Source organism: Electrona antarctica, assembly GCF_951216825.1.
Source record: "Electrona antarctica genome assembly, chromosome: 8".
In the NCBI taxonomy this organism is placed as follows: domain Eukaryota; kingdom Metazoa; phylum Chordata; class Actinopteri; order Myctophiformes; family Myctophidae; genus Electrona; species Electrona antarctica.
The window spans coordinates 45689465-45700607 of NC_136789.1; the positions used below are offsets into that span (position 1 = coordinate 45689465).

Consider the following 11143-nt stretch of genomic DNA (forward strand, 5'->3'; position numbering starts at 1 on the left):
AGAATAGTTGATGTCTGTATGCTGACTATACCTGCCAAGATGGCTGGCAGAGTACCCCGACCAGCCACAGCTGTCAGCTGTTGACTAGTGTTAAATTCCCACTCTGGTCACAGCATTGCTCAATGACTCCAGCTTACTGAAGTTCAGTAGGCCTAACACTTAAAATGGCAGAAGGAAATGGCACACAATAAGTATTTAGAATTCTCAATTCCAAAACACATTTTAACTATACATTAGGCAGTTTCTTTGCATATTGATAAACACTGCTATGAAATGCATATTTCCGCTATTCCGGACATCCTGGGAACAACTGTCTGTTGGACCATCAGCAACGTGTCGCTGTGTGAGGTCCCTCACTGAAGCAACCGAGTGACCAGCTCATCGACAAAGACGCCAGCAGCGAGGACGAGGAGCATGACCATGAGAGTCAGGCCACGCCGTACCACCAGCTGTCTGCATGACAGAGCCACCCTCACTCTAGTGGCAGCTGCCACGCCCTCGCCCGAACCAAGCGCTCCTGAGACCATGTCCGCCTTCTGAGAGGTCAGAGAACCAGACCTGGCCAGCACCACCTCCAGGGGTATGATAGAATGCCCTGATTGGGGGAGATGCAGAGATGGGGAACAAAAAGGTGTCACGAGAGTGAAGCTTCCCAGTGTCAAGAGGCCATTATTTGGGGTCGACTTCTGTTGATCCGAGCGTGGTTTGATAACTCCAACATGTGGTGCTCCTTAAGGGAGATGCTGGTTCAGCTATCAGAAATGGTACAGTACATGGAGGCTTATTTTGCTGTGAACTATGAAGAAAGTTTCAAAACAATTCCTGAAAAATGTCTAAAGTTTGTACAGAGATGTGTCAGGATTCAGAATAGGACATTGGAGTTGACTTACTTTTATTTCCGATTCCAAACATCTCTTTCCCCTCTGTGATTGGGACTCCTGCTCTCTCCAATGCCTAATTACGGTACAATATGGAAAGTACGTCAAAATGTCAGTCCAAAAGCATCTCATCCAAGTAAGTTGACCGTTTTAATATTGTACCGTGTATAATCATAACAGCATTGTAATGATTAAATAAAAATGTGTGAAGTGAGGGGCGCTCTTATCATCGTACATCATCATGTTGTAACATGTCGATTTCCTCATCCACATACGTATGACGTGAATTCTCCATTCATTGTCAATGGGAATTTAATGTTTGTGTAAGACGAAAATCTACACTAATAGCTCAAAAATGTAATGTAATGAAAATAAAATCTGGCATTCATCCAACGGACAGGGGATACCATAGGTGTAGTAGGCCAGACACCTACCTCTGTAGTGGCCTTTTTCCAGTCCAGTTTACATAGGTAAACTATGAAAAATATGGACAGCAATGTGACAGAGGTGAAAAGTCCCAACCACAGCCCTGCAACAGATAGGGTACTGATAAGGACAGAATAATTGACTCTAGTACAGTGACTCTCAGTATGTGCACTCTCTCCAAGCACGGCTGTACTGACTCACTACTGTCTGTTTCTGTGCATAATAACTGACATGTAAACGAGTTAGTACTGATCAGATATATTGACCGTACAGTGACCTGTTCACCTTTGTGTATCTTGGCAGCTGTAAAGACTGGATTTCCCCCTGCGGAAAGTGCAATCCATCTATCTAAACCAGACTGATTATACTTTTCTATTCCCAGGCCATTACTATTCTAGTAGTAACATGGTCCACAGGAAATCAGTTGAGAACCACAGTTATGGCTAGTTTAAAAGCACAACCCTTTCGACAAGTGCCAAGCATGAAATATAAATGAGCCATTACTTATTGCAGTGGTTCTCAAACATACTGTATGCATGTCAGGGATCCCCAATATGATTACTATGAGTACTATTCTGAGTACCTTTTCAGAATATAACAGCTCAAGCTTGTAGATTAGCCATTTTCGGATAGCCAGAAAAGTGTTTAAACTGTTCCTCATTTTGCTGGGGATCCCCCCAAGGACCCATCTGGGGGTCCCCAGACCCCACCTTGAGGACCAGTGACTTGTTTGGCCCTTGGCCATTATACACCGTTCATCTCCTCTCACCTACAATGCCCATTTTGACAGGGAACATTAGGGCCGCTCCAATGGGGAAGCCGATGAAGTAGAAACCGATGAGGTTACACAATGCACCGACAATCTGTTTCCCTGCTCCTCTAACAACCCCTCCAGCCACAGCCTGTGAAGATTTAATACACATGAATCCAAATACCAATCTCTCTCTCTCTCTCCACACACACACACACACGCACACGCACGCACGCACGCACGCACGCACGCACACACACACACACACACACACACACACACACACACACACACACACACACACACACACACACACACACACACACACACACACACACACACACTCCGCACAGGTGGGGTTTATCAAAGGCAGACACATGGACACCCTCCAAACACACCCAGCTATTTGAACCCTGCACGTGACCTTGCAAAGTGGGCTATAACTAAAAGAAGGCATTTTAAAATTGTTATATCCCTCACCGAAGTGGCATCAGACAGATGGATAAAACCATACATTATCATGACATCAGCAACCCTCGTAACGACATCTCTGAAAGAAAAGCAAAGACATTAACATCTTAAAATATATACACATATGTTTTAGAAATTGGGAGGGAAAATACAATGAAAGGGAAAAATATAGCTCAAATATTTTTGCGCAACTATTTTTATTTTCCTATGGGTGATTGACCTAAGCTATTTATATAGCACGCACGCACACACGCACGCACGCACGCGCGCACACACACACACACACACACACACACACACCGAGTTTGCGGTCAGTCTGCTCACTGTATGAGCATAGCTGTCAGATCGGCACTGCTTGACAACCGTCTATCTGACCGAAGCAGTCAGATAGACTAATGTCTATGACAGCAGTACTATGACATCATATTGATGACATCAGGAATCTCCTTATATGGGCATAAAAGACAGTAAGAATGTACTCACTGCTCTGGGGTGAAAATATATCCTATAACGTCTTTAGTGACTCCAAGAACGGTCCCAACAAAACATGACACTATAACTGAATTGGGGAAAATAAATACATTAATTAGTAATGTTGGCAGATGCATTGGAATAGATGTAATAAACACAAATAATTTGCGTGTGTGTGTGTGTGTGTGTGTGTGTGTGTGTATATATATATATATATATATATATATATATACTTTTCAGTTGAAAATAACAAAACAAAGACAAGATAGTAAACACAAACACTCAAAGGAATGGAAATATGCTATTGAACTTTAGTTAGATTTATCGTTTTGAAAAAAATATGTACTACAAATTCATGATTAAGCAATATGCATTTTTGTCAATAAATGAGCCAATCAAACTATGTCCACGGAAAATAATGGATTTTTGGCGAATTGCACTGTTTTGCGGTAAAGTATAAATTAGACTTTAACCAAAACTTTTAGACCATGTCGTATGATGGTGTCGTTCCGTGAAAATGGCCAATCTGCAAGCTCACATGAGCACACGTTTTGAGCTTGTAATGTAGATCTTCTATTTTAGCTAATTTTTGTAATTGTTGAAAATGTTCGCCGAAAATGACGTTCCCAAAAGAGCCTGGGATCCAGGTTTAAAGTGTTTATGGTCTTTTTCATGGATACGACTTCATACAGAACAGGTGAGGTGATAGCCTGCGACTGCGTTAGTAGATTTATTGAAGTCGTGCATACGCGCATTTCATTGATGTAGTGGTCCGTACTGCGTACTTGTACAGATGAAGGAGACCTTGGCAGACAGCTTGGCTTGCTCCGTATTACCAGCACCAAGAGCATTCCCAACACGCACACTGGCTGCTACAGAGAATCCAAGTGGGATCTGTGGGAAAGGGTGAGGAAAAATAAAAATGTAATGTAACAACATACTGTAATTATTCCATTCTCTTTCACACATCTTCAAATACTGTACAAGTGTACATCTAAAACACATCTAAAACATTATATTTGTGAAACTATATTTCCATAGCCCAAAATGAGTTTCCAAATAAATGTATTGTGAACAATGTTAGGCCAACGTTTTAAAGAAAAATACCTTCATTTAGTCTATTTCACGTTCATTGTGTCCATTTCCAGTATTTTTAGCAATACATTGTCTGCTAACTATATTTATGTACAATACTACTTATACTGGAAAATATATTTCCTCTCATCATGGATAAACATGAGTCATGACTGTATTGAATATTTTCAGTTACCATGTAAGCAACAGCTGCCAGCTCATAAACAACAGACTGAGCGGCCAGCTCAGTTTCACTTATGATACCGGCCAGGAAGCCTCCAATCTCATACAACCACCACTCCAGGCACAGCATGAACATGCTGGGGATGGCTAGCCAGATGAATGGTCCCCACTCCTGAAGACATTCAGTTGACCACCCTAGGGGTTAGACGGTCATGGGTCACACTCTTATTTACTGGTAAACTTTATTATATTGTGTAACTTTACATACTGAAACAGTGCAGTCCACATTTTAAACAGTAAAGGACACTGGATACTGTAACAGACAGTCAAATAGACTCTATGATTCCCCATTAAACTGCATTACGACTTTACTGTTTACACTATGGATATGTGCATGTGTGTGTACTGTATATAAATTATAAATATGGTTAGCAACTTAGCTTGTGTGATGTCATGCACGTGTCATGCTAAATACATTACAATACAACCAGCTGCTTTTCCTCAGTTAGTCTATTGTCTGACTATTGTACAATTTGGTCACATATTACACACCGGAATGTGACCAATGGTCAACATATTCTGACATTATTAGACTAGGTTGAATGCAGAGCAAGAGGCACTTGTGAGCGGAATAATCGTTGCTGCACTGTACTGTATGGACTCAGGAAGAGCAAAAAACCTTTTAATAGCCTCAGAACTGTATTGTGGTCTAATGACTCGAATTGAATGAAATATGATTTCAATGGGAGGCACATCTCACCTTCCCATGTGGCCTCGTGTAGCCTCTTCCAGCAAATGTAAACGTACAGGAACACAGCCAAGGAATACTGAGTGATAGCATTAGCTGCAGCAGATCCACTTCATCAGGGATGAAGAAGAGCAAAAAGGTTTAGTGCAGTGAGTGATACACTCTGTACGTGGCATTACAAGGACCCCACCCACCACACACAGTAAAATCCTTCTGTTCATTTAAAAGCTGCAATCCATAGGGTTTATGTCCTTCCAGGGATTCTAACGCAGCGCAGGGCTTGAGGATTGATACTGTTAAGACTAGTAGCAACATCAAACAAGGCTGTAAAGGCTCATTTATATTTTGTCACGTGACCTTTCTAACACTGTACATGGAAGCCCATTTCATTCATATTCATGTTTGTTTATGTTGTTTCCTCAAGGTCCTTGAGGGGGTTCCAGGGGGTCCCAGCTGAATGATTGATATTTAGAAACCAAATAGATGCGTATGGGTCCATTTGTACACTCCCAGAGTTCTTTCTTTTCAAAATCTTTTTATTCAGGTTTTTGTAACAGAAGCCCAGGGGCAAGTATTAAACAGACATATAAAATGTAAAAATAAAACTCCATCCCCTATCCCACCCTCCCCCCACCCACAATTCCAAGGATAGTCGGAAAAACAGTCTGGAGGAAAACATTTAAATTAAAAAATTAAATAAATCTATATACACATATACACAAAAATACATGCATACATAATTACAAAAAATAAAATAAAATAAAAATAAAGCAGATTTTTTATAGCGGAGCAGATTTTGTTTCTGTTGTGGTTTGGCGTTGGCCGAGGCATAGGCACGGCACACTATGCAGTTTGACACTCCCAGAGTTAAATTAACACAGATAAAGATCTTATATGTTTGTGGTCTAATGTGGTCTAAGACAATGCATAGGCTGTGTCCAAAATCACTCACTGATCACTATACTGTATATTGCATTGTGCAACAGCAACGACGTAAATAACAGTGATTCGAGTAAGTGTGCGAAATGTGTTTACTTTTTTGTTGTACTGTACTACTAGCAATGAATGAATGAATGAGCCATAGAGGAGAAACTTACGCAATACCCATGTCCAGAGGATAGAGGAAGATATAGTTGATAAGTGCATTAAGGAGATTCCCCACAGCTCCAGTTATCACCTGAGGCCATATGATGCCCTGTGAATAACAAACACCCTGCTTTTAAGATCACGTACGTATCTGTTTCTCACCACCTCTGTGTTTTAGTATTTTACCATTACTTTTTACCATATTTTACTAGATCAGTGGCTTTGTGGTTAGACTATCTGCCCTGAGATTGGCAGGTCAGGGCCCAGAGTTCAATCTCCAGCAGATTCATAGCAAAGACTATAACAATGGTACCCAATGCCTCCCTGCTAGGCAATCAGCATTAAGGGTTGGATTGGGTGTAAGACATACTAGGGTCATGGTCAGCGGGTGTACCCGCTGCCTAACGTTACAGAAACAGGAGAAAGACTCCTGACTTCTGGGCCACATGGCTCGGATTGGTTTCCAATACCACTTTCTCCTCATTCTAAACAGAGTGATTTGAATTAAAATGCATTCCAAGTCAACACTGACTTTTCTTTTTAAGAAAGCAGACATCTGTGTGAATACAAATATAACAAATCCTTAATTAACATTTTACTATCAATATGTCAATTACTCAATTTACAATTTAGGCATTTAGGAGATGGTCTTAACAAGAGCGACTTACAATAATAAGGTAAAACATCAAATGCAGAGAGACAGTGTAGTGCCTCAGTAAACCAAGAACGTAGCATGAGTCTAAACAATATATCACACCTGATTTTGAAGATATCGCCCCTGCAGCTGATACATGAAGGCAGCCTGTGAAAGACAGCCACAAAAATAGCAGGGTTGAATGGGCATAAACAAAACAAACCCTTAGGTATCATACATGGGTATACTGGGAGTGAACACGACTCACTGGCAGAGCTGGCATGAAGATCATCACATAAAGCTGGGCAAGTCTTTATGGCAGACGGACATGAAGGTAAGTTATGTTAGTTAAGTTAGGTAAGTAATGACAGCAAGGACATGGTACAAAGGACAACTTCTGAACTACATCTATGCCGTTTATACAAACATTGTATGAAAGTATTAACAACTTGCAGTGTGGTTCATTTTAATGCTCTGTCAAGTGTAATGCTGACATGTAACCAAAGAATCCCAGATGTATTTTTTATAGACTATATATTATAATCTTACTTTATTTTATGACATCAAATCAAAGTCTTTATCTGCTCTGGGTGTTTGGGTCAGAGAGGAGGATACTGGCACTGTGAGTGAACTCACTGTGCACAGTATGTTGGTGTGTTTACTGATGAGTGAGAACATGAGTGTGTGTGTGTGTGTGTGTGTGTGTGTGTGTGTGTGTGTGTGTGTGTGTGTGTGTGTGTGTGTGTGTGTGTGTGTGTGTGTGTGTGTGTGTGTCGTGCGTGCGTGCGTGCGTGCGTGCGTGCGTGCGTGCGTGCGTGCGTGTAGGAGGCCTGACCGGGCGACCTCAGGGCTCTGTCTGACTGCCAGCAGTATGGGCTGGGTGTTAAGGAGGAGCGCCCAGCAGGGGAAACAGGCGAGCAGCAGAATGAGAACCCCTCTTTGGAGAATCACTCCCACACGCTTCAGGTTACCACTCCCATACGTCTGCATGGAGGAAATGCAGTGCCATCAGTCATGACACGTGCCAATTAATTTGTAGAACTTTTCAAATGCAAACGCAAGATAATGACGTGAGTTACTGTGTGTATGCTTGCATCAGCTACGTTGAAGCAAATCGATTCCTCAAAGAAATTTGTCATCTCACCTCGAGCGAGTGCGAAAACATTTATTTTATCACATTGAGGACATTTTTATTGATCGGACACATCCTGCAATAAATGCACCACGTCTCTGTACGTGCGCATGTGTGTGTGTGTGTGTGTGTGTGTGTGTGTGTGTATGTACGTGTGTGTACATCTGTAATCCACGTAACTCGAGAACCGTTTGCCCCATCGACTTCAAATTTGACACACATTTGAAAAAAGGTGTTTAATGTTATACACCTGGTTTTTAACCACTTAAGTCCTACTGTATATACTTTGTCGTATGACTAATAATTGCATGTCGCAACACGTTGCGAGCTTGTAGCTCTTCTATATGTTAGTTTATTTACATACCCACAATAGGGATAGCAGGTTGAAAGTGGTATGAGTTTGATATTAAAGTGAGTATGAAAATGAATACAAGATTATTATATTACCTGAGATATTAGAGTATCACAGGCAGATGCCAAACCAGAGCCAATGGATATACCAGTGACGTTAATCACCTAGATTGAAACAATCATTTTTAAACAAACATCTGGGTAGACGAAAAAGAAAGAAGACAAATAATAACTGTCCAGGCACAATTAATGCATCATTTCAATTATATTTCTTCAAAAGCACAACAATGAAAGATTATAGAATGTAGTTAGACGGTGGACCTGTCTAGTGGACCTGTCTCCATGTTGGAGGGCTGACATCAAAGGGAAAGACTAGCTTATCATGGTCAAAATATGGCAAGTTTCAACCCCGAAACACGTGGCCTACACATTACCCACACATTTGCACTCAAAGGAGCACAATGGAAATAAGATCTCAAACCATTATGTGTTCCATCCTTCTGACAGATATGTACAACTCTACTGTTGTGACAGAAACCAGCTAACTCCAAAATGTCCATTTTGAAATGAAAAATATGAATTTTTCAGGGAATGAAGAAAACCTTATATCTTTAAAACAAAGTAATACTGCCTAATCAAAGTTGGTATTGTGACTTTATATATTGTCAAATACTTGCATGAGAGGGGGTGGAGTTAGCTGCTTTAGCAGACAGTGTGATGGTCCAATGGAGTATACTTTTCAGTAGTTCGATATTTTATGTGTTCAATAGTATTGATTTATGAAAAGAAAAAAAAAGAAAAAAATGGAGTTGGTTTCTGCCGGACAGCGACGATATGTTCATGTACTGAAAATGCATTTTTGGCAATAAGAACACGTATCAATTTGTGTCTTTTTTCCCTAAAGACAATCCGAAATATGCTGTTGATCTTGTAAACAGCGCCACCACCCTCTAAACATTCTCCAATGCGAGGTCTCTACAGGAACAGATGTAGGTCTCTATAGGAACAGATGTAGGTCTCTATAGGAACATATGTAGGTCTCTATAGGAACAGATGTAGGTCTCTATAGGAACAGATGTAGGTCTCTATAGGAACAGATGTAGGTCTCTATAGGAACAGATGTAGGTCTCTATAAGAACAGATGTAGGTCTCTATAGGAACATTAGACTGTAAGCCTGTATACTGAGTTTCCTTACAGCGATTGCCATTGCCACACCTGCAAGCTCTGTCTTGCCCAGGTGTCCACAGAATACCATGCTGACGAAACCCACCAGGAACATCATCAACTGTGAGACCACCTGAAATACAAAAGGAAACTCAATGACAATTCTAAACCGTGTTCATCTTCCTTAGCTTATCAACCCATTTTATTTTTCAGTATCTTATCAAAGCTGTAAAGTATCACAAATCACAATGCATGGTAGCATGGTTGATTATACACAGAACACATACTTTCTTAAAAAGCTTGTATGGTCCAAATGCTGTAGATATATTGCATCATCAATCAATTCTGTTCTGTGTACCACAGAGAACGATACACAATGACAATGGTTCCTTCTGGCACTATAATGCTTCCAAGCATCATTTGGTGTGTAATGATCATAAGCTACTGTATGGTTATGTTTGTGAACTGAAAGAGTTATCATGGCTGGTGTATAGGGCTCTGCTGCTAAAACAGAAAAAACAACTACGTCAAGGCTTTGATAGCTGACTTTAAACATGAATATCTCAGAGAGACATCAAATATCCTCTTCCACCCAGTATGAAGTTTATGCCATGCCAGAGTTATGACAGAAAATAGATGATTATCCATGTTTGTCTGTTCCAACATCATTGCCACGTTTTGTTTTGGTTTCCATTTTATTTGTTTTGTTAGAAAAAAAACATGTATTATGTTATACATCTGCATCATTGTTGTTTCCCTCTCCTGTAATGTCTGTGCTAACCCGGGGTTCTTTTAAAAAAACAAAATACAAAGTTGGTCACAAAAAAAGAAAATAGATGATTAGCTAAAATGAGCATGGGGTTGGTTTTTGATCATGTTCTCTTGTCTATTCGGTCCAGTTAAGGATATAGTCTGAGGCTTAAAACTTGGCAAAACATCTTCAGTTACTCATTGACAAATCAAGTACGTTTGTGGGGCTAAGGCACAATGTAACCCATCGCTTCTGCCGTTGGTACAGGCTTGTGAATGTTGTTTAAGGGACACAAACATGCGTGTGTACAATCATAATGCAAACTAGACACTGTCTGAGATAATAACGACATTAAGAAACACTAGGAAAATGGACGTTTTTCCTCAAATAAATTGTCAATTGGTGGTGTGGTTTATCTAACTGTACACATAGCTGAGATACATACTGTTGTATGTATGTATGTATGTATGTATGTATGTATGTATGTATGTATGTATGTATGTATGTATGTTTGTATGTTTGTATGTATGTATGTATGTATGTATGTATGTATGTATGTATGTATGTATGTATGTATGTATCTAGTGCCACTTCAGTACAACTATGTCCTGAATTTGTGGAGAATCATCTACTGTACATACATTATGTATGTACAGTAGATGATTCTCCACAAATTCAGGATATTGTTTATTATTAATTATGATCCTAATTTGCTGTCAATAGTGACAGAGGCGGAGGATACCAATAGGTTACAGAGTAAGTTGAGAGTATTATTTGCTTTCAATGTGCTTATACAGTATGACAGATTTGATATAGCTACAGACATAGCAGCAAGGTGAGCAGGTCAATTCGGGTACTGCTACGATGATAGATAATATTGAGTCGGATTATGAATGTATTACTAATAATGACATACAATCTTAATTAGCATTTAAACCCTAATTACTCTAGTGAGTACTGTACATGATGCATCCAAAGTAATTCTTACCACTGGTCCTGCTAGCTTTAAAAGTTGAACTATC

General features: G+C 40.1%; 1 protein-coding gene across 1 annotated transcript; it reads right to left on the reverse strand.

Annotated features, from left to right (window-relative positions):
* Positions 1-353: 353 nt before the first annotated feature.
* LOC306928793 (multidrug and toxin extrusion protein 1-like) lies at positions 354-9503 on the reverse strand (the record flags this gene model as incomplete). The annotated part of the gene is made up of 15 exons (XM_079509066.1): positions 9402-9503; positions 8302-8370; positions 7558-7706; positions 6991-7033; positions 6846-6890; positions 6100-6197; positions 5015-5112; positions 4268-4449; positions 3783-3891; positions 3010-3085; positions 2536-2605; positions 2074-2206; positions 1313-1407; positions 891-954; positions 354-595 (listed from the first exon to the last, which is right to left on the reverse strand). The coding sequence occupies exons 1-15, from the start codon at positions 9486-9488 to the stop codon at positions 354-356; spliced, it is 1560 nt and encodes a 519-aa protein (XP_079365192.1). The 5' UTR covers positions 9489-9503.
* Positions 9504-11143: the final 1640 nt, after the last annotated feature.